Source organism: Poecilia mexicana, unplaced genomic scaffold, assembly GCF_051168715.1.
Source record: "Poecilia mexicana isolate PSO_F unplaced genomic scaffold, ASM5116871v1 scaffold_17, whole genome shotgun sequence".
Taxonomy (NCBI): Eukaryota; Metazoa; Chordata; class Actinopteri; order Cyprinodontiformes; family Poeciliidae; genus Poecilia; species Poecilia mexicana.
Window position 1 is genome coordinate 19,696,953 of NW_028263386.1, and position 23,977 is coordinate 19,720,929.

At 38.6% G+C, this 23,977-nt stretch overlaps 1 protein-coding gene across 1 annotated transcript; it reads right to left on the reverse strand.

The window, feature by feature from the left end:
* Positions 1 to 2,198: 2,198 nt before the first annotated feature.
* On the reverse strand, positions 2,199 to 23,573 carry slc25a36a (solute carrier family 25 member 36a). Its single transcript, XM_014991060.2, has 7 exons — positions 23,122 to 23,573; positions 20,667 to 20,831; positions 17,613 to 17,690; positions 15,282 to 15,382; positions 6,516 to 6,582; positions 5,839 to 6,128; positions 2,199 to 5,103 (listed from the first exon to the last, which is right to left on the reverse strand). Exons 1-7 carry the CDS (start codon positions 23,160 to 23,162, stop codon positions 4,910 to 4,912), a joined length of 936 nt encoding a protein of 311 aa, XP_014846546.1. The 5' UTR covers positions 23,163 to 23,573; the 3' UTR covers positions 2,199 to 4,909.
* Between the last annotated feature and the right edge of the window lie 404 nt (positions 23,574 to 23,977).

Genomic DNA, 23,977 nt, shown 5'->3' on the forward strand with positions numbered 1-23,977 from the left:
ACGTTATGTTCAAGTACTACTTTGAAAATTGGGATTCAGAGTTTAAGTCTTTCAGACGTCCAAAAGAAAATAAACAAGCAAAACATAATTACTATTAATAACAAAATATCCAAAGTCAGAAAAAAATATCTAAGACTATTTTTAAGCATCCAACTGGAACGTTTATCATTATATTCCTTTTTTTCTTTTAAACCCTAATATCTTATCAATATGCAGATTTCATCAATTTAAATGCACCTTATTTTAGGGATTTCACGTGATAGACAAACAGGAAGCGACGGGAAATTTTGGAGCTGTGCATTAGTGTCCTGCCACAAGGATTCAATACTTTTTAGAAGCACATAGTAGTACTTTCTCTGCTTTCTCTGCCTTTGGAAAGCAGCTCAAACTTGTTCAGACATGAAGGCTTTCAAGTCTTGCCACAGATTTGTCATTGGATTGAGGTGTGAATTTGCCTGGGTCATTATAACATATAATGATAATAATAACATAATTATAATTATAAATTATAATAACATATAATTGTCCATCTTTTGCAGCCATGGTACTGTTTCATAATCGCCCTAAATGTTTCCCATCTATCATACCCATCAACAAACTTCTTTGTCTCTTAAAAATAAAAGCATCTCCATGGTACGATGCTGTCACCACCATACTTCAGGAGGTTAGGGTAAGTGTAAAGAGCAGTGTTAGTTTTTCTGCACATAGAACTTGACATGTTGGCCAGAAAGTTTCATTTTGATTTTAGACCAAAGTATCTTCTTTAAAATGTTTGCTGTGTTTCCCCTCTATGTTGCCTTAGATAAGCATTAAATGTGATTTTTCAAAGCTTTCTTTCAACAATGGCCATAATGCCATTAAGACATGTGCACACCACTTTATTCATTAAAAAATCTAAAACGCTTTAGGATGCAAAAACACTTCTAAGCTCCTTTATTAATAATTACATTTTATTTAATTCACTTGTTTTTTTAGATGAAAAAGTAGCAACAACACCACTGTTTTTGCCAAAGCTGACACAGTTCTATATATCACTTACAACCACAGCTAAGACAATTCCAGTCTAAAGTGTCAGTATAAACACATTTTCCACTCAGGGTGTAAACTGACTCCCCCATCCTTATCTGCTGCTTGGAGTGCATCCTCAGCCTCCCTCAGGTCATTACTCCATGGGTCTCAAATCTCTCACCACACAGCAAGATTTGTACTGCACAGTTCAAAAATGTTTGTTTAGTATGTTTATATATATATGTGTGTGTGTGTCCCAGTTTAACTAATTGAGAAGGACCCATGGGGAAAGACTTGAAAATTGATGTTCACACTCTCCATCCAGACTTCATAATTGGTCCATCACATAAAATCCTCATAACATACTCTGAAATGACAAAACATAGAAAATCTTTAGGCAGCGTAGAACTTTTAAAAGTATCTGTAACTAATTCAGCTTTTGACTACTGATAAAAAAAAATAAATGAATAAAAAAAACTGTTTTGGTCCCTAATAATTTTTATTTATTTATTAGGCTTAAGTCTTGGAGTACACTTGCCAGATCAAGGAAATTATCTTGAAAATTACTAATTTCATTGAATTTGACTCGAAACCGGAAACAAGATCATGATTCAGCGGGATATTAGCTCCACCTGCTGGTTACTGTAGGTAATTACAAACAAATGGTCTGCTCTCATTTTTACATTCGTAAATCTGTTAATTTTCAAAGAAGTCTTCCTTTGAATTTTAGAACATAGAACTATATTACACAAACATACCAGATATTACATTCGCCAAATACAGTCTCTTTTTGCCTCAGACTATCATTGAATCAGACAAAACATTGTTTTATAGGACTTCTAAATACCAGAATAACGAGATTGTTCTGGATAATTTTTTTTAATAGACTTTAAATTAAAGTTCACAGATATGTCCTTAGCATTTGGCAGGACTCTTTTAAACAATATCACCTGGCAATTCTAACTGACATAAAAATTAAAAATTAAAAATACACCATATTTAATGTCAGATGGCTGGGTGGGACTGGTTCTTAATCTTTTTACACAAGGTACTGAAAAATGAGTTTTCAGTTGTATATTTAGAACAGGAAATTATATACAGTTTCTAGACTGGGACATAAACTTGGGATATGACCCAAAATCTTGGCAATAATAATTTACCAATACAATAAATACAAAAACACAAAAATCTGTAGTTGTAAATAGATTTTTATTGGCTTTTGTGTTTAAAAAAAACAAAAATGAAAACACACAAATTACAGAGCTGGGAAAAAATAATCTTAGCATAGTTCAACCCTTTTTTAGGCTGCATCCTATCCAAGGGAACCTGCCAAAGACAACGATAAATTATCAAGTGAAATGTTTGCATGATTTGCTCCAGTTGTTTTCTTATGTCCCATTCAGGTAATGTGACCTCAAGTACTGCGACAGCACAGCTGAGACATAATCAAAGCTTGTAGTGTTCTACGGCAACACATGGACATAAAACAAGCATGTCTTCTTTCTTTTCTTTAGACAAAAAAAAAATGAAAAAATGTAGGTTGGTAGCATGCCAGACTCAAACTGGAAAGCCAACACTGGTTACAAAAGATCTGTTTACCTTTGAAATGATACTGCAACACGTGGAGTTCGTATGGGGCGTTCAAAAGCTCTCCATTTTCTTTCAGTGGAGAAACCGAGTTTCAGAACTGCCCCATACAAACCACCTAATTGTGATATTCAAAACAAACTGCAAAGAAAGAAAAAAGAAAGGAAAAAAAAAATAAACCCAGCAGAATCTGAGCGTAAAAGAACATGTAAACGTTCTGACAAAAATAGCCAATTTTTCTGCAAACTGGAACAAATTTGTTCTTAACGAACATGACAAACCAAGCCAATGCTCTGTGCCTAACACTTCAAATTCACTGGATATGCAGCATTTGCCATCTCTCTGCAACATATAAACACAGGAAAAAGTAGCCAAGCCACATTAATATGCGCATCAACAGTCAAATGTCAAAACATCTTCGATTGCACAAAATGAAAACAATCATTCGCAAAGGCAAACAAAAGCATGATAGGAAGAGGGACCGAGGAAGAAACAAAAAGTGATATTCATAGACACTATGTTATTATTTACAAACATCTGAACATCCTTCACAACAAATGGAAAGTCTAAACTGTACAAACATCTGCTATGAGAACGGTTGCGCAAAATGCCATTTAAAATACAGTAATACTTTTGTTTTCTTTTCTTTCACAATGTACAAGTTTCGTCCGTCCACACGACAGAAAGCAAAGCACGAGCCTTGAAAGGCCACAAAAGTGCATGTTATCAGGTCAGTTGGAAGCCACTGGGAAGGAAGGACTGGTTTGACTGGGAACCTAGGCTCCCAGTCTATCAACACCCCCAAACTCCTCTGTATTGCGAGATTAACAGCTAGTCAGTGGATGGAAATCTGGAGTATATATTTGATTGACATGCAGGCACACACTCTTGAACACAAATACATCATCCACGTACTCGCACGCAAAACAGGCTTTTAGATGAGGAACCTTTCAACATCGTCGACCTCCCAACATTTTCCCCAAACTGTCACATTAGGTTCAAGTAGAAACTCTCTGGCAGAAGATACTCTGTAATTTTAGGATGCAGTAACAACCAGAAGGAAGGCGTCTTATCTCATTAGGGACACAACTTCCTGTTTCCACACAAGAGTAGTAAGGTCTGAGAGGTGTCTACAAGTTGAACAACTGAGGATCTTTAAACTGTATTTTTCAGGATGATCAGAGGCATAATTCCAAACAGAGCCATTTACTTTGAAAGCCAATACCACTGTCAGGTGGTGGGTCTGTAATGACATTACAGAACCACCACAGATTCTAGTAAACAATGTCGACACCAACCAGGGAGGTCAAGAAAGTGAGCAATATTTTTTTTTAAATGGCATTTGCTTCACAATCTTGTCAACACTCTGCCTCTCCCTCTTGTGAACCTTTTCGAAGACATGTTTTCCTTCCACTTAACTTTCCATTAAAATTCTTGGATATAGTCGTCTGAAGAGCCACCTTCTTAAACGATGAGCTTTGTGGTGCGAAAGTGACCGTTGTCTGTGAAATGAGACGTCTTCCCCACAACAGTACAGAGTTACTAACCAACTGTGGCTGCTCAGGGCGCTGTACCCAAGTATATTAATGGAAAGTTACTTCACTCTGTGTGTAACATATCCACACAATATGCAATCATCACTTTGTACTGACCCACTTAAATAAATCAACTTTTTGATGATGTTCTTATTTTTCTGATATGCAACTGTAGATGCAGTGTTTATAGGAGAATGTTTGAAGCATAACTTTCTTTAGTGCAAACTAGAGAGGTTGAAGTGACCTTAAAACATACAGGCGCCTTTGTCTTAAAGTCAACTTCAGCTTTATTGGACTTTCCTAAAAAATAGCTGAAAAAGTGCAGACTACTGAAATAGAGTTAAATTAAGCCTTGGTTAAGTTAAATTATTAACTTGGTTATTAAGTTAAATTAATGAAAGATGTCTTCAAACATTCCCCTTGTAGGATGTCTACAACAGGGTGAAAATGCAGATTTTCTTGTTTTACTGTTTTTTCATTTTAAATCGATAGAAACTAATCATTTCTTTTCAGGCCACTGAATTCAGCTTGAAGTCAAATCCAACAGATCTCTACCATCTGCACCTCTCCTCAGACGTTTACTCTCCACCTGATGATGCTGATGTTCTCCCCGTAGGGTGCATCTTCCTCTTTCCTCCTTCTCTGCTCCATCAGAGTATCTTCAGATTTCCTTTGGTCTTCTCTGTCACAGTTCATACCTACCATCCCGAGCCTAAAAGCTTCCTTCTCTGTTTTTTTTTTTTTTTTTTAAGTCACCGAAAGGAGAAATCCACGCCTCGCTAACGGCCGAGCAGGTAGACCACCACCTCGTAGGTGCACATCATGATAGCAGTGTTGGGAATCTGTCTGACGAGGTGCGTGGTCAGGCCGCGGTACAGCGCCCGGTACCCCTCCTCTCTGGGGACTGTCAGAAGAGTTTGGAAGAAGGAGCGGTACTTGCTGCCTTCTTCTCGTAGTCGCGTGCGTATCACTTCTGCAGTATGAGAGGAAACAGAGAAACACATTTTGTTAACACTTGACACTCTCCATAGTGAAAGAGCCCAGGACTAACAACTTTTAGTAAGTGAATTTCTCAGTAGCCACGTTCCCAAGCATGATAATAGGGGTGCAACTAACAATTATTTTAATAATTGGTTATTCTACCGATTATTCTTAAGATTCATTGGGTGGAAACATTCTGCAGATTTTTCATTTGGGTACTTGAGCCTTTTTTAATACAATTTAGAAATATATTAATGATGCAAATAAGCAGTTTTAATTAAATAATATTTTTAAAATACAAAAATAAACATTTTACTGTCAAAAATGCAATAACAGCATCTACAGGTACAAAATTAATACTTCTAACATCAACATGTGAAAAGCTCACCCCTTTCTGCTTGGCTTATCAATACACTGTAGGGCAAATGTGTTTTCTTTTTAAATTAACCAATAAATAATTGGACAGCAAAAGATGCTTAGTAGGAAATGTTTCTGCCCACTGTTCTGCGTAGAACAGATTTACTGGCAAAGTATGTTTTTAAATCTTAAATTCAAAAACAACTATGTTTTTGAATTTCAGCAAATTGTTTTTTTTTTATTGAGCTTGCATACCACAATAACACTTAATCAATTACTAAATTAGTTGATGATTATTTCAATAATTGACTCAAGGTGATCAACTCTTTCAGCCCAGCATTATAATAGTGAAAAATGAAGCGAAACCCACCATGGGGATAGGCGATGGAGGTGGCACAGGTCTTGGATGTGGCCGCTGCAAGCATCATGCCCACAAAGTCCGACGCATCCTTAGACGTCTCGTCCTCTTCGTCCATGCTGTTGTGGACTTTGGACTCGAGCAGTTTTCGTTTGATACTTTCATAGATCACAAAGTGGATCACAGTCTCAGAGATGCCAGCGTACGAGGCCGACATCCCCCTGTAGAAACCTCGGAGGCCGTCCACCTGGTACACCCGCCGCATGCACTCAAACGCGTTCATGCGCCGCTCTCCTCGGTTCCTGTGATCAAAGAGAAAACTCTGAGTTTAGAGAGCCTTGCAATGTAGCCATAAGTGTTGCAATTTCTGACATTTTTGTCATGTTAGAGCAGCAAACATTCATTTTGGGAGAAATTAAGACCAAATTAAATTATATCTTGGCTTTGACTAGACCATTACAACACATACGCTTTGCTTTAAGCTAAAGTGCTATATGTTAGCCCCCCCGTCCCGCAAGAGCAATTAATCGCATGCATCTTTTTACTTCACAAAAATTAGTCGTTTGTCACAAAAAAATGCCAAAATACAATATATAATGTGACCAAATGTGAAATCGTTTGAGTTAACCATCATGGCAAAATAGCAGCATGAAGTTAGTTTTTGTCAAAAGAAAACGTCGGTTCCTCACCTGGAGTCCAGCTGCAGACGGGTCTTGATCAGCCAGATCGGGTTGGTGGCTGTGATGGCGGTGAATCCTGGGAAGTTAAGAAGAAGTCAGAGGTTCAGACAGATCCCTCGAGACGTGAAGTAACACAAACACATAAGCTGCACTGAAATTCTACACTGTGCAAGGACAGAGAGAAAGCAGTTCACACAACAGGACCAACTGGCTGTCTTTTTTGAGTCAAACCCTTTTAAAAATTTGATTATTTCAAATTAAAGCTGCGTCAATTAAATAGAATCTTAAAAATACTAAATAATGAGTTAAAGACAAAAGCATGCTCTTTCATGGTAAACAGTACTGTAATGAAATGTATTTGGCTACTTGAATAAAAACTGCAACAAAAGCACCCATAATTGTGAGTGCTCTGTTGATTTTTGTCATTTTGAACAATGTCAACAAGTTGCAAAAAAAAAAGCAAAGCAGCAACTTCCTCTTAAGCCTAATTTTGCTACACTGCAGAAAAGTTGATTTATTTTAAAAATCATGATTTGCTATGGGCCATCAGAACTTCGTCTGCAACTGTACTGATCTGAAAGGAAAGTTTTTGATGCCCATTTTCCAAGTTCTTTTTATTATACATGCTTAAGTCAAAACATGGGAATGTTCCCCTTAGTTTCACTAACGCTAAGATGTAGAAATGCATTGATAAATTAGTTAGTCACCTAAATAGGAACATTTCTATCTTAAACGGCCTTGACCTGGGATCCTCTTGTTGGTAACTCAAAAATCTGATCTGTTTTTGCACTCAGTGAATGCACCATACAGAAACACTAACAGGTCACTTGTCAACAACACGTTTCAGTGCTGAAGTTACTCAGGAAACAAAGTTCAAAGTTGACTAATTTTAGTATCAGGCATTTACAAATGTATCAAAGGAATCACACAAAGCTGAGTCAGCTTTGCAAAAGCATTTTCTACTGAAAAATGTCAGCTTTTCATTTAAGCTGCTTTGTATAAACAGAGAGTGAGACTTCAGCAGATAACAGGAAGGCCGAACTCATTACAAGTGTTGCAGCAACATAGTTTTTATAAGCCCATAGCGGCATCTTTTTAAAAATTTTCCATAAAACATGGTGGATATAGAAATGCCCATTTCATGGGTAATACACAAATGCCAACCTTCACAGCTAATAATTAGCTATGTTAATTGCTAATGAAAGATGGTGAAACTGTAAAATTGTGTTTAAGTGCAGAGAAATACAGTGCCGACTGTTCTCATACATTATTAATGATTTTTTGTAAAATATTTAGATGGAATATTTATTTAGTAATGGATCTTGGAGAGAAAAATCTGAATATTTTTGAAATATCCGCTCCTCTATTATGTGTGCAAAAAACTTAAAGAGCTATAATCTGTCTAATAAAGTATACAGGATATGCTGCGATTCTTTTAGTTGGATTTTATATCTTTGTCCAATAGCCTTCTATTGTATTAGTAGATTTCCAGTGATAGAGACAAACCTGGCTCTGTGACCTTGTGTTCTTTTTTGGGAGAAAAATCATTGCTTCATTTTACAACAAACATGTTATGTGAAGTTACAATTTCAACCAATCTAGAAATGGAAAAACCTTTTAGCAGTTAATTACAGTTCTAAAGAAAGAGATGAAAACAGCATAGTACTCTGTATTTAATGACAAAACATCTAAATTGCACAATTTTTGTTATTCTTCAGAAAATCATGTAATGAACCAGTTTTTCACTGCTTAGGCACCACAGGTGAACTAGAGACTATTAGATATAAATAACCAGGAGAGTAAAACAGAATGAAATTAGGTTTCTGGGAGAAAGTTTTAAACTAATTAAAACCAACAGAGACCTTTCAAATGAAGTCTGTACTTGAAGTAATGGTCAGAAATTTTATCTTACTGCATTTTTAATCAAGCAAATCATTCTGTTATCACTTAAATATTTTTTAATTGCTAGATTAACCTGTCGTTTTGGTAGAAAATACATTTCAACAGCGTCTTTGTTTAGCAGCTAGATGCAATAATGTACATTTTCTTTTGTATGCTATGGCGTGGCTTAATGTGCATTTTGTCTCATTTTAGGAAAATGAGCCAAAATCAGCAATAAGTCGAGGAGAGAAATCATTAATGCTAGCCATCTGCAGGAAACGTCTAATGCAAGAGATGGTCTAACAGACAGATCTAGTGTAGCAATGCAACAGAGACCTATGTGGAGGCAGCTGCATCAGAACAAATTACACAGGTCTGTTGGAGAGAAGAAGAGAAGAACAAAACAGAGGAAGAAGACAAGAGAGGGAAGTAAAATGAAGTAGCGTCTAATGGCGTGTACTCACGAGGGAGGGGCAAAGCTCCTCCAGCTCCTCCCCGCTGCAGCTAGAAGCCTGCAGATATGGGGGGTTCAGATGGCGGGGGTCTCCCACCCAATCACGCAGGCGTGAGAGCTTTACAGTAAAGCCCTAAAATAGACACAGGCTTTTCTGTACCACAGTCACACACAAGCAGCAGTCACATCTACCCCAAAGCCCACCAACCTCCCACCCAAACCCACTTTCTGAGCAAGAAGATGGAGAAGAGATGGGAGGTGAGGGAGTGAGCCCCCTCCTCCCATCTTTCTTTTAGCTGTAGCCCAACTCACTGCACCATCTGCTTACTCCAGCTGCAGTTCATGTCTTTAAATTAATTTACACGCTCTGTTTTCACTTTATCCCTTGTAAGAAGGAAAATAAAAAGTAAACCAAACTTCAGGTCTATCTGAACGCCAAGTAAATACAATAAGCTAAAAAAAAAAAAAAAAAAAAAGTATTCCTCTCACAATTACTGAGTCCATTGTCTGTCATATTCTAAAGTGACAAGAAAAGATCAGATGTTTATTGAAGTAGGTTTGAAAAGAAAGCGAGGCAGGTGGAAATGCTAACCTTGCCGTGGAGACAAAACTCAAAACAGAAATCAGTGATGGTGGCAAATGATGTCATGGAGATGGAGCGATATTACAACTCAGTCTGAATCTATTTCAGCGCCTTGTTTAATATTTTGTGACGTTACAGCCATGAACCTCTAAGTATTTTGATGTGATTTTATGTGATGGGGAGGAAAAACAATCCTGCAAACACCTCAGCTGTGGATTTCTACGGTGACAGAACAGCTGTGTTAATACAAAGTTTAATTCTACACAGGTGCATTTATCTATTTTAGTGGCCTCCGAAGGCATTGGCCTTAGATTTTATTAATGAGCATCAGAGTAAGAGTGGAAAGATTGAAAAGTTACCCCAAATCTTTCAGATTTTATTTGCATTATAAGTGCTGAAAATTATGTTTTGTTTTCATTCTGATTCACAATTATTCACTACTTTGTCACATAAAATCTCAAGTAAATACACTGGAGTCTCAGCCAATATTATACATACAGGATATATCCGCTCTATCATGTTGCTATATTGGTATCCATTCAAAAAATAAAACAGGGCTGATATTAACGACCGATATTTATTTCTATCGTTTTGCCATTTGGTTCTGGAGGCGAAGGACAAAAGGTTGGTCATGTGGTATTTGTTTAATTATGCGACAGTCATAGTGATGCAGCAAAGGATTGTGGGGAGTTTAAATGAAGCAGAAAATTTCTGGTGAAGTCAGCAGCAAGGTCATTTTTTTCAAGATGTCAAAAGGGAAGAAGGAATATGTAACATAAACAATATATGTAAATATCGGTTATCGGCTATCGACATCAGGATTTCCCCCAGTTTATTATAAGCCTGGCGGCCCGCCATGCTTACAAGCCCCACCACCAGGCTAAGCGTAGCTTGTTTACGTTTCTAAGAAAAAAAATATATCTTTTTTTTTTTTTTTTAAAGCCGGGCTGCAAGCGTCTCTTTTGCTCTTAGCATTTCACTAGCAGAGCTGATTTATTCCTAAAGGATAGGCTTATAATAGATAGGTAAAGGAATTTAAACCCGATAGCGTGCGGACCAATCACACAGCTGGCGCCTCTGCCCTTTGCCTCTGCCCTTTGCCTCTGCCCTTTGCCGCTGCTTTACCTCATCGCGTGCGTCTTCTTTCACTCAAACTGGACACAGACTGATCTGTATGGATATTTACATAATCCGACTGTGAGGAATTATGATCCTTTGGAGAACTCTAGGTAAGAGTTTAAAGCCCGCCACGTTAGCTCTGGTTGCAGCTCAAAGTGAACCGCGGAATAACTCATAGCGAATGTCGCGTTGTGAAGTGGTGAGAAGGATTTATCTTTGTGAACGAACAATTATATGCAGTGTTTACATCTCAACACGCTGCCCAGCGTGTGGCTCTGTGTCCGTCTTCCCTGTAAAGTTTATGTCTGTGGTCCCGGTTTGCCGGAGCGTTTGTGGATAACAAGCAGCGCTAACCTCATCATACAGGTTCAGCCCGGTGAGGAGCTTTAACGCTCTCCTCGGAGTCACGCATCACGCTGATTTTATATTATTATTTTTAGTATTATTTTTCCGGTTACATGATGCATCAAACCATATCAAATGCTTTATCTACTTAGAGTTAATGTGAGCGGCCGCACGGAGATCTGAGAAACTCGTCCCATAAACTCGACCAACCAGAATAGTTTCTGTGATGCTTATTAAAACTCAACAGACACTTAATGAAAGAGCCACATTAGCAGCACTGAATTAAATCTCCTGTTTGTTGCGCATCTCTGCGTAGTGCAGCAGATTACCTCATCATGCAGGGCCGGTCCAAGGCTGTAGGAGGCCTGGAGCAGAATTTGATTTAGGGGCCCCTTTTGTTGCTAAAAATATCAGCACCTCTAACAGCTTCTGTGTTAGATTTAGTGAAATATGGGAGAAGGGAGTAGTTTAAATGGCCAGCCTAAAAAGCAATAAGTTATAATGGCAGTTTACTAATTTGTATTTGTAAATTCAAAGATTAAACTCACAGCAACAGATTGTTGCTATGGTAACAAAACAATCTAACTATGAATATTGTTCTTTGAAGTTTTACAAAGTAAACTTGCCAGCTCCTTAAAATCTTGTATTTAAATGTTAAACAATTTAAAATAAATTAATTTATGTATGCCTAAATAATTGAATCAAATTTAACAGCATTGATAATCTCAATAAGCAAATGTTACATTTATGCATCTGTGGTCTGTTTTAAAATATTAGCGTTTATGGGGCCCCTGAAGCCCTGGGGACCTGATGGAGCCGCTGACTTAATTTGGATTAAACAGAAGTGCAAATTAGTTGTTTTTAGACTAGTTGTGGGTTTAAATAGCATTTCACTGGACATTTTTTCCCATAACATATAATTACACAGAAATACTTTTACATTTCCTGTAACTTAATATCTTTTAATACAAAAACATGGTGGACAGCCGGTGGACAGCCTCGACGCCCCGACCACCGGGCTTAGCAAGTTTTCTGGGGGAAACCCTGGACATCAGCCCAAATTCTCACATCGGTGACTCCCTAATATTTACTCTATATGATATGATAAAGTTGCGCCTTATGATGCATCTGAAACAATAAATGTGGAAGACAAAAGTCTGACACGGCGCACAAAGATAAAAATGTAACTGACTGCACTAAGAGCTGAACCACAAAGCTGATCAACACCAATCCTTTTGACATTGCGCAACTCCACTTCTTTGTTTTTCCAGAGAAAGCTGCATCTGTGTATGGACATGCTGCTGCAAGTACTGCACCTAAAGTCTCCCATAAGCCTTTAATGCACGTGCAGTATTTCCAGAGGGGTTTGACCTACATTCTGACACAGGGGAGCGTTTCAGAAAGTAAGTCTGAGCGAGGTAGAGAGTGGGAGCAGCCGCTCTCCTCCAATCGCAAAGAAGCCCACAGTTCCAAGCCAGGGGGCCATAAGGGGAACTCCTCTATACAGTTAGTTTATGAAACTGGAAGCAATTATCCTGAGTCAGGGTTAAATTCAGTCAGCAAGCTCAGTTTCATAATTCTCAGTTAGTTGCAAGAAGAGCTTTTTAGAGATGTGGTTAAGATAGACACATGAAATAAGTTTTTAAATGGAGTATACAATTATTCAGATACGAGTACAGGATGTTTTAAGAAATATTTGTCAAGCACTTCCTCATCTTCCTCTTTAGGAAGGTTGTAAAAAACTAGAAAATTGCAATAAAGTCTTATACATTCATTTTACTCACGTAAATATGACTTGTATTCAAAACTGATGCAGAGTTAAAAAAAAATTATTCGTATTTGACTTTATGTTTAAAATTGGGATATTTTAGTCAGAATTTCTGCTGAAATATCACCAGTTCTCGGGTTACAGACTGATATCAGCGTGGACCGATAACAGCTTCCCCTGAAAAGAACTGATTGAAGCAATACCAATCAGAAAAGGATGATGACGCCAGACAAAATGAACAAACTGTGTGCAAACCTCTGCACAGAGACAAGGTTAGCATTTCTTTTGTGCTGACAAAAAACAAAACAAAAAAAAAAAGTCAATCAATCAACACAAGTGTCTTTACCTTTAATGTGGTGCTGTAAGAACTTAAAGGGAAGGGGGAGGTGTGTCTCCTAAAGCTAAAGCAAACACTACACCCTAAGAAATGGTAATACCGTTACAAATCAGTTCTAGTATTGATAAAAATCACCATGGTTTTCATCATACCAGTGTAAAGAAATGGGGTGCTACCTGACGCGTCCGCCCGAGTGCCGGGGGCCCCGGTTGACCTTTGGGGGCCGTGTTTTCTTCTCTATACACACAAAGCAAAGAAGGGGGGGCCCAGACCACACTGTTTAAGTCACAACTGGGAGGTTAAACTATTTACAGACGCCTCTGGGAGGCCTGAAAATTAAAAAGAAATAAATAAAAAAAGAAAAAGATAGAGGGGCAAGGACGGGGGTTAAAAAAAAAATAAAAACATGGAGGACATGAGGGACAGTGGGGATAGGAGACGTGGAAAGCACAACCTAAACTTTGAGGATCATTTTTTTTAAACACTTTTTTTTTCGTATAATTAAAATATACCTTGAGAAGTACTTCGTTCTATCCCTTGAACTTTTTCACATTTTGTCATGGTGCAACTACAAACCGAGCACATAACTGTGAAGAGGAATTAAAAAGATGTTTTGTCCCCGATGTATGTTGTGCAGTTGCTTTCAGCATTCAGCATTTTGTGTCTGTCTCTATGAACTTTGCTCAGGAAGAGACTAAAATCACCACATTCTTTTTTGCTAAAGAGCTCGAGCTCCATCAGATTAGGAGGACAGCATCTATGAGCATCGATTAGCAGCGTTTGTTTACCGAAACACATTATTTGCATGTGGGCAAAAAAAACATTTGTTTTGCTCTGACCAGGCACCTTTTACAATGGAATATATTTATCCCACTACATCAGTGAAGTGGATCTACCGAAACCAGGCTGTAAACGGTAAACATGTGCAGGAAATTCCTTTGCATTGGTGAGTAGAATGATATTATTCTGCAAAACAGGAGTATCTGTTTGCCTTTGTGAGTGTCCTTGACAGGAAGGACGATGCTAAGCTAAACAAGGAGGAAGACAAAAATGTGAGTCGACATGAATGAGGAGCCGGGAGCTCCTACGAACTTCTCCGATGAATAAAGGATTTCTTGTTACGACTTTTACATGAAAGGACAGATTTTCAGAATCAGCAATGAGCAGATGTCCCGTAAACGGATTCTCTGCAGCTCCTCCTTCCAGGGTTTGTCAATTAAAGTGAAATAAACGTGTCTTGGTAGAGTCTGCCATTTTATTTTCAGATGTCAAATGTCTATTTTGAGAGACATTTAAAACCATTTTACACTGATATTTGTTTTCAATATCATAACTTTACCTCTGTCTGGTGTGTTACTTTGTTTTTTTATGCTGCATTCCCCAAAACTATTAGCTGAGTAGTCACTTGCACTGCACTTTACTTAGGAAAATTAGAATTAAGGGGGCTGAATACATATGAATGGCCAACTTTTCAGATTTGTATGTGCAGAACCATAAATCCTTTTCCTTTCACTTCACAATTATGTGATATTTTGTGTTGGTCTGCAATATAAAAGCCCAGTAAAACATTAAAGTTTGTGGTTTTAACACAACAAAAAGCGAAAAAGCTAAAGCGGTATGGAAACTTTTGCAAGGCACTGCAAAAGTTTGCTATAGTCAGAAATTTTTAACTCATGAGGTTCAATTCAATGAAAGTCCGACTGCTCCTCAGCTCTGTGTTCACAGCAAAGCCACCATTAAGAGACAATATCATTTAATCAGGAAAATATATTTCACTACGAGTTTGATTTTAAGGACGTTCCACAACTCTCAAATATAACAGCAAAGCAGTGAAATGTAAAATAGTTATTAGTTTTCAAGCAAACACATGCAAACAATTTTTATTAAGATCAGTTTGATCCTTAGAGTATTAAATTGTGCTTTCTGATAGACCAATTACTGTGCATAATTAGTAGATGTTTTTGACACATGAAACAGCTGGATAATGTCTTCTTATAACAGACAATATCATTTAGCTTTTACCATGCTTCAGATAAGAGAGAGGGTTTGTGCCTGGAATACTATAAACCATGACAATGAGTCATAAAAAACAAAGGAAAAAACAAATAAAAAAAGAGATTAAGGTTGTCTTAATGAAGACACACAGAATACTGTCTTAATACGTTTTCTGAATGAAACCCATCGGTGAGACAAAACTGCCCAGGCAGCCTGGCAGACGGTCAAACAGGCAGATAAAAACAGACGGTGACAGACAGACGGAAGGGCAGGAGAGAGGGAGCCGTCAGTACCTGCCATCCCGGCGGACAACATGTGCACCTGGGTCGAGTCTGGCTCCAGAACGCCATTCAGCTTCTCCTTGGCTGTTGAATAGGCTCCGAAGTAGATTGCCCTGCGGATCATAAAAGCAGGCCAAAAGCAGAAGAGACGTTACTGGAAATTAAAAGTGAAACCTAATTATACATACACCCCACACAGCTAACAATAAAAATAATTAAACTCCATCTGCATAAAATGACATTTATTAACTATAAAAAGAAAGAACTAAAATTAGATCAGATCATGTTTCTGTGTGTGCATGTGAGCAAAAATCCCATGTCTCTAATTTAGCCTTGACCTCAGCTGATCTTCGCTCTGTAAATAATCCCAGGATTTAGTCAACATTTTCTGCAGACTCATATTAAACCCGATAACACCGCACAGAAACTCGTGCTGTGAGGCAGTGTGTGTGAATGTCTGCGCAGCTTGTGTGTGTGATGCAGACGAACGCAGGAGGTTCACGCACTCATTAGTATCAGAGCACGTTATTGTTTTTTTAATTTTTCCCAAATATAAAATAAAAGATCAAAAACTGAGTTTGCATCAAAACTACAGGTTTTGATGCAAAAAGCTATTTTATTACGTAACAATGCATATTTCTATTCCATTAAGTTATATTGTACATTTAAGTTGTTGGGGATAGAGTGATGTTAAGGCACTTCAAGCTAATTTTCTCTGCTCTACGAAATGTACTAATTTGCATCCTCCTTCATTAGCACAGTCGCATAATACCAGTGTTAAGATTGTTCAAAGCAAATATATTAGTTCCAAAACTAAACTAGAAAACTAAAAACTTTGACAGCCGCGGTAAATCAAACTCTGCAATAAGTTAATTTAGGACATAGGATTCAAACATCTACACTTCAAAGAACATCTTAAACCCATCTGGCTTCAAGATGCTATTGATGGGGACTGAGTAACTCCCAAGCAATCGCCCACATTTCCTTTAATCGTCTGTGTAATTTGCAGGTCAAATAGTAAAAATAATGTGTTGTTTTTTTTTTTTTTAACCTTTGCATTGTATTACTAGAAAAGCTACTTTAATCTACTTTTTTAGCCTAACAAAAGTATGATAAATGAATATATTCTTGTAATCCATTAATTTCATATTGGATTGAAAGCTATAAAGAACTTAAAGAACCAGCATCATGTCTTAGTCCACCTTCTGGAAAGAATCTGTCAAAAAAAGCGCCTTAATGAAAACTGAACTTGAATCTGTGAACTTAAACCTTATAGTTTCATGACTATTTATTAAAGGCAGACAGACATGACTGGCTAAATAACTTGAAAATGAAACACATTTCCTGGCTGCCACTGAATCAGATTCTGGACTTCATGTTCTGGTCCGTACTTCTATTCCTTTTAATCAGTAACAGAAAGCAGACAGAACATTAGGACACAAAGAGCCAAACTACTGAATTCCCAGCCTTCCTCTAAGATAAGGAAATAACTACTTTATTTCCTGACCCCCTTGTCTGACTTCTGACAAGGAAATCAGATTTTACAAACTTCTAAACCAAAAAGAGAAACGGGGCAGATCGTGTTAAGTGGGAGCTTAGAAGAAGGTTGGAGTGACAGAGAGCGCCTGAGGATAAAATCTCAATTAGAGTGTCACATGACTAGAGTACAGCAGCTGGCCGGCACCTGCTGCTGCTGCTGCTGCTTTATTCAGATTTTGATCGGGCCTAAGCCCTTTCCCAACGCTAACCAGATAAAACACGATTTAGAGAATTTGTTCATTTCCGCTCAGACTGAAGCAGAGATTTCCCCTCCACCGCTGCAGCTGGGACGTTCATTTCTTTATGTGCGGGCTAGCATAATGTCAACAGAAATAGAAATGCTGAGAAAGCAAGAAGACTGCCATTCCACCAAAATTGTAACGTTTACATATAAATGACGCAGAGATTTGTACGTACTGATAACCGTGGCAGGGTTAAGCTTTCTGAATATGTTTTGTGTGGACATAAAAGATTAAAATGACCTACTTTCCCGTATCGGTTATGATCTCAAACACGTGTGACAGTTATCTGCTTTTCTTTTTCTGAACATTTCAGATTTTTGCTTCAGATTTGGATTGTCATGTTTGCAAAAGAATAAAGCGATAGAAACATCAAGGTGCAGTGACCCTTATTCTAATTAAAGCTTCTGCATGACCATGAAATTGTAATGAAGCCATTTAATCAGACATCAAAAACAACCTCAATCACTGTTGCAAGCTTGTCACTTTGCAAATCGTTGGCTTTAAAATAAACAGAAGAAGCAAATGAACACACCCAAAAGACAGCATATTATCCTTCACATACCTGGAAGGTGCCACTCCTACAAGGTTGGGGCCAAGTCCTCTGAACAGCGAGCGAGGACCTTCTTTCTCCAAGATCAACCTGCAGAAACAGAAAACATTTCATTGTGGATCAACCTTTAATATTTAACAGAAACAAGTATGTGTTTTTTAGACAGAATTAAGCAAATGCAAAGAAAAACTAAACTAAACTAAAAAAAATAGGAAAAAAAAGGAAAAACTGCCTTCTTCTGATTTGTTGTTTACATGGGCCACAAAAAAGAAGCAGCGAAGCAGTTGTTTGCGGTTTTATTTATTGTAGGAGCAGTAAATGAGAAACAGGAGCCAAAGTTGGAGCTGATTGCACAGGGAGTGACAGATAACCTGCAGCAAGATCAAAATAAATGACTGGACACGTGTTGCCGAGCAGGTTGTGTTTACTGTGATCTTGTCAAGAGAGCTCACGTGTTTTCCTCCGGTCACTTTAAGGGTTTTTCACCTGCGTCTGGTCTAGCCCAGTAACCTGATTTAAAATAAGGTCAATTTTGCAAGGACACTGATGTAGAGTACAGCCAAAAGAACAGCAGGGAGACATTCTGGCAAGAACAGGACACCCGACTGATGTAAAAATAAACCCTAAAGGTCAGCTGGTGAAAGGACTGTAATATGTTTGATTTATTTATTTATTTTATCCTGTTCTTTTCATTCCATATGGAAATATCTCAAGCTTTGCAACCTATATAAAGAAAAAGTGACATCATCCGTTCGTTGGTAGCTCGTAGGAAAATAGAGCGGTGCTGCTAACATGGAGAGCTTGGAGTGAATTCACTTTAAGAATCTAAGTCTGCATCCCTGTGCATGCTGACCCACTTTGGCTCATGTGTCAGTTATCGCCTTTCCCTCTCTCTAAAGCGCTTCCCTTTTTAACCTTTCTGCACTCGGCATTGTGTCGCTCCGTTTCTGCCAACGCCTGCTTGTATCAAGGGCAGCACGAGGGATCAGTTTATGTTGGAAATAGAGGATTGTTGTGCACAAAAACACGCCCGGCCGACATGCACCTGGTTGAAACAGGGCACCGGTCCAGAGGTACTAAACTGATGAACAGAATGAAAGGCAATACAAGCTGATTTATCGTGCAACTAAAATTGAGTTTTCTTTGGAAGAAAGCCAAGGTGTCATTTTTAATAAAAACAGAGATGTTGGGAAATCAGATTAATTCTGAAATGTGTGCAAATGTTCTGCAAATGTTCTTCCAAAATCAAACCATAATGAGTGGTAAATTATCATTTGTGTTATACAAGATCAGATTGTCCAACATGCTCAGTGGGTATGATATTGTTGCAGGCATGCATTTTGCAGTGGAAAATTCCACACACAGCTGCTTGTGAATTATGCAATATGTTTAAAACCAAGTGGCACAACCAAGTGACACAACGGAGACTGTTCTATGAGAGAAAGGCTGCATTTTTCTTAAATGTTTACCTGAAAACACCCAATTTCTAAGTAGTCGCCATTAAATACAAATATTCTAAAAACAACAACTAAAACTACTCTAAATTCCCCTCTAGTCTCACTTCTCCCTTCATTTTAAAGGCATCTCCCCACTACTATAGAGAGAAGAGGAATTGGATCATGTTAACTCAGAGGGAAAGTTTCTTGTGAACTTTAATATGCCAATAAGTAAAGAAAATCCCTAGAAGACACAAACAGCAACAAGGTCAAAAGTCTCTCTGACGTTTATCTTACATAAAAGCAAATGATAACAAAAATCTGAAGCCAGATGGTTTATCATTGATGGCCTTCTCAGGTGCCGTAGTTGGGGTTTTTTGTTTAGCTCTACAAACTACGCACGTAGTTTAGTGGATTAAAATCTATAAATAACTGTCACAGAATGAAGAGAAATCTTCCTTAAGGAGTTTTACATCAGTAAACTTTTACAACAACAAATAAAGACACTTTTGACTTGCATCTTGATGTAACAAATTAAAGGAATATCCCACTGTTACAGCTGCACAATATTACGTATTTATGAACTAAGAGATATTTCCGTGATTAGATCAGCTTCGAGAAATCCACATTTACCCAACTCCTGTCTTTCAAATCTGTGACTCTTCTAACACTCTGATCTTTACGACCTCTGGTATCAGTGTGAGGTGTGGTCGTTGGATAAAGAGGCACTCGAGGCACTCCATCCAATAGACTGAGTACATTGGCAAGAACAGTTCCTGATGATTCGAATAAAACATCCCACAAATACTGCATTCCAAATAGTTCATTTGTAACATTATTACTGTACAACCTGATATCACAATGACGATATATTTACTTAAGTCAAATACTTGTATTTGAGACACCATAAGAAATTGTAGGCATCAAAATAAATCGTAAATTGCAAAGATCCAGGCAGAATGACTGACAAAAAATGTGTAAATAAACACACAAGTCTTAATAATTCCAACCACGTAGTCTAGTAGCTACGTGTTCTTAGCTGTGCTCCACCACCCACTTAATTTACGGTTACAACAAATATAGATGTGACAACAATCCATGCGACTAATATGATGGGCCGGATACTTTTTAAAAAGTCCAGAAAAACACTGCTGTCCCTCCCCAACCTGTTGCTGCAAACTGCAAGTTAGCCTGAACAAATTCAACTGCAGACTGGCTACCTCAGCAGATAGCCTGACTAATCAGCCAGCTGATATCAGATGTTTATACTCATAGTATTACAGTACAAAGAGGAGAACAAAATAAAAATGTAAAATATTGTGCAAAGTATTAAAGTGTCCATTTTACATATTTTTCCCCAAGTCTGTTGATAGATCACACTATCATTACTGGGTTAGTATTTGAAATTATCTCATAAGAAGTACAAATGCCTGAAGCTTTTTGGTTTTTAAAATAAAATAAACTGGGTTATGTTACACATTTTTATGCAAACATCGTAAAACAGTCTTCTTGTTGTTGTTTCCTCCCACACCTCCCCCAAGATTTTCATGCAGTAAGAATTTCATCACAGCCAAAGCCCAGCCACAAATTAGAACCAAATCATCCGGCTGCAACTAAACATTTTCCTCACTTGAGACAATGCAGGGGTCCCGGTGGAGAAACACGGGCGACGCTGGTTCCATTAACGGTGCTGAGCTGGACTTCAGAGATGTACAGTGTGATGGAAGACGACTGCAACCTGGTTTTGACCACTTCCAGGGGACAAGTCAAAATGGCGCCTACAGTACCACCACATCTAGGAGAAGAAAGGTCAAAGTGATTATACAAGAGGATTCAAACAAGAAGGAAATCACAATCTTTCCTTTCGACTCTCATCACACAATTTAGCAAAACGAAGATCTTAAACTTTTGCTGAATATTACAGCGACTTATCAAACAATTCCTGATCTGTTTTTAACCCACAAAATGCTGCATCTTAAGAACAGAAGCCTTGGATTTTGTAGCCGTTCTTCAAGTTGGCTTTTATGCAAATCACTCCAGTGCTTTAAAGGGCTTGTAAATTGTTTACAAGCTGTGAATATGCAGTGGTTTATGCCGACGTCCTGGCTGGGAGCTGCTTTGGAGTAGCACTAGCTATATTTACCTTTCAAAACACCACTACACATTCATGCCCAGAGCCACTGGTGACCTTTCACCTACTTCCTGGGCTGGGTTTGCTGCTGCATGTGTGCTCTGGCAGGCAGCAGCAGCCCAAAGCGACTTTCAGAGGGAAAGAAAAATCAGGCGTAAATTCTGCTTACTCATGGCCGTGCTGCGTTTTTGTCAGCTCGGGTTTGTAGCCACCTGACAAACGACGGGTTAGCTGTGCTACTGATGAGATTACTTATTCTGGACTCAAAGGTTTGGTGCATAGATAAACTGAAGACAGTCGAGTTCATTCAAGACAGATAAAATGGGTCAGAAAATCTGCTCACTTTTAATGCATTTTTAATTTCCTAGATGAAAATGTTGTCAGTCGTAGAACATTAATGAGAAAATTGTTCTTCTAAAAACATAATTGTGAGCATATGCTTAGTTGTAGAACAAAATAGTTGTCAATGAATAAACTCGTGTTGATTTGGATCATTTTTAGGACCCATGAGATACAAAAAGTAAAAGTACAGCTACATATTGTAGTATACCAGGGTTTACATGAAGGTGGTTCATTAAAATTAAGCACCTAGGCATGCAGACTGCATCTGCAAACACAGAATGCATTCTCTGAATCCTAATGAGGCACAGTGATAGGATGTCACCCATCTAATAAGTCCAGTCAGAATTTCATTGGTCCTAAATATTTAATCAACCTTTGGTCATATAATAACAATGAGAACGTGATGACTAGAAATTGTAGACCAGCTAAAAATCCCAGGAAGTGTTAGCAGATGTTGAAAGTCATTAGTAACAGATCTCCAAACTTAATGTGTTCTTCAAATTAGCTCTGTAACAGTACATAGAGAGCTTGACTGAATGGGTTTTCATGGCTGGGCAGCTGCAGCCAATCCTTACACCAAGTACAACACAAAGAGTCAGATGCAGTGGTGTAAAGAATGCCACCACTGAACCCTGGAGCAGTGGAGTTGTGTTCTCTGGAGTGAACATTCGTGCTTCTCTGTCTGGAAATTCAGTGGAAGAGTCTGGGTGGAGCAATAACCAGTAGTAGTGGTAAGTAGAACAGTACTTACCAGACTATGCTGCGTCAAGAGTAAAGTTTGGTGCACAGGTGAATTTAGTGAGGGGCTGTTTTTTAGTAGACACTTAGTTCTAGTGAAAGGAACCCTTAATGTGTCTATTAACATTTTTGGACAATGTCATGCTCCCCCACTCTTTGAAAACAGTTTGAAATGGCACCTCCCTGCTCCCAATGTAAATACGACCCAGGCCAAACCAAGGTCCTTATAAACATGAATGGGGTTTGGTGTGGGAGAACCTGACTGGCCTGATTGACCAATCAGAACACACATGGATTACAGTGGACAAGAACCAGGCCTTCTTGTCAAACATCAGTGTCTGACCTCACAAACGTGCTTCTGGAAGAAAGTTGACATTAACGTCTAAAGTTGCAAATGGTTGGCAGACGTTATGTTAAGAATACGAATTAAGAATGGGATGTCACCAAAATTCATAATTTATGTCAAAGCAGACGATCAAATGCTTTGGTTAATAAAGTGAACGTAGTAGCGCGGTTTTTGCAGCATCGATGGAGTTTGAATGAGCCCGGAAATGAGATTCCACTTGCCGTCAAAATAAAGAAAATTGCGAGTATTTAAAAGTCATAAAAGACAAATCACCGAGCTTTAAGTTAAACCACTGTTTATGGTGGCTTGAAGTGACCGTCGAGCAATGTGTTAGCTAATGTCGGCACTGACACAGGTAGAAATAACCGGAAGTTTTGACACCAACACGATGAACGTGCACTCGTTCACATATCTGCCATGTTTTGCGGGATACTCACGCGCCTCGTTTCCCCCTTTGTTTCGCTCACATAACATAAGACAGCTCATATTTACCGCTGTAATTGTACAGTATTGGGCTTCAGGACTTACCCTCCGGCGAACAAATGAACCAGCGTGTCCCTTTGGCTCATTCTTTAGCATGCTCTGCCTAGCAGCGCGCCTCGGGCTGCGACAGAGAGTCGAACACCGAGTCGGTTCCCGTCCCTTCCCTCCCCTCTGCTTTCCGTCTCCGAGGGGATGCGCACGTCCACAGAGAAACGACCGCAAAAATCAGCGATAGGGCGAGTCTGCGGTGATTCACGCTGCAGTGGGCCGACTCGTCTGCCACTCTAGCTTGCTCTGGTTCCCTTTGAGCAGTGAAAAAATACCCCGTTGTGTTCCGAGGAAAAAAATATATACTCCACTGCAAAGCAGGGAGCGTACCAGGCTGCGCACTGACACTAAAATGTCTCGGGTCTAACAAACGATTATATAGCACATCCGCAGGTCTAACTCGATTGTCTCCTCTGCTTTCATCGTTGCAGCAAAGGGAAAGGAGGCAGAGCTGATAGTATTTACTGTACCATCATAGGCTGGAAACGGAGGCCGCGATTGGACAGACTGGCTGCTGACGTCACTCCGTGTCGACCCTGATCATGCAGCCTTCACATGCTCAGAATTGAATGAATCATATTAAGTCCGTAGAATCAGAGGTAGATTAGATTGTGTTAGAAGGGGCCTGCAAAGCTCATCATCTTGTCACAGTTCGGGCTAGAGGTGCATTGGAAAAAGTATTCACACCCACTGAGCTCTTTCACGTGCTGTTATTTTACTAGAATTTAATGGGATAATCAAAGATAAATAGTGAATTACTGTAAACTGAGGAGCAAATACACATTTTCTAGATCTTTTCCAAACTGAATATTTGAAAATTGCACATTTCTATTCAGTCCCTTAACTCCACTCT

Coding starts and splice junctions, on each gene's coding strand:
- slc25a36a (XM_014991060.2), bottom strand. CDS start 23,162: ATGAGCCAAAGGGACACGCTGGTTCATTTGTTCGCCGGAGG. Junction 15,383..17,612: donor GTAGGAGTGGCACCTTCCAG/GTATGTGAAGGA, acceptor TATGATCCGCAG/GGCAATCTACTTCGGAGCCT. Junction 6,129..6,515: donor CGTCTGCAGCTGGACTCCAG/GTGAGGAACCGA, acceptor CTTTGATCACAG/GAACCGAGGAGAGCGGCGCA.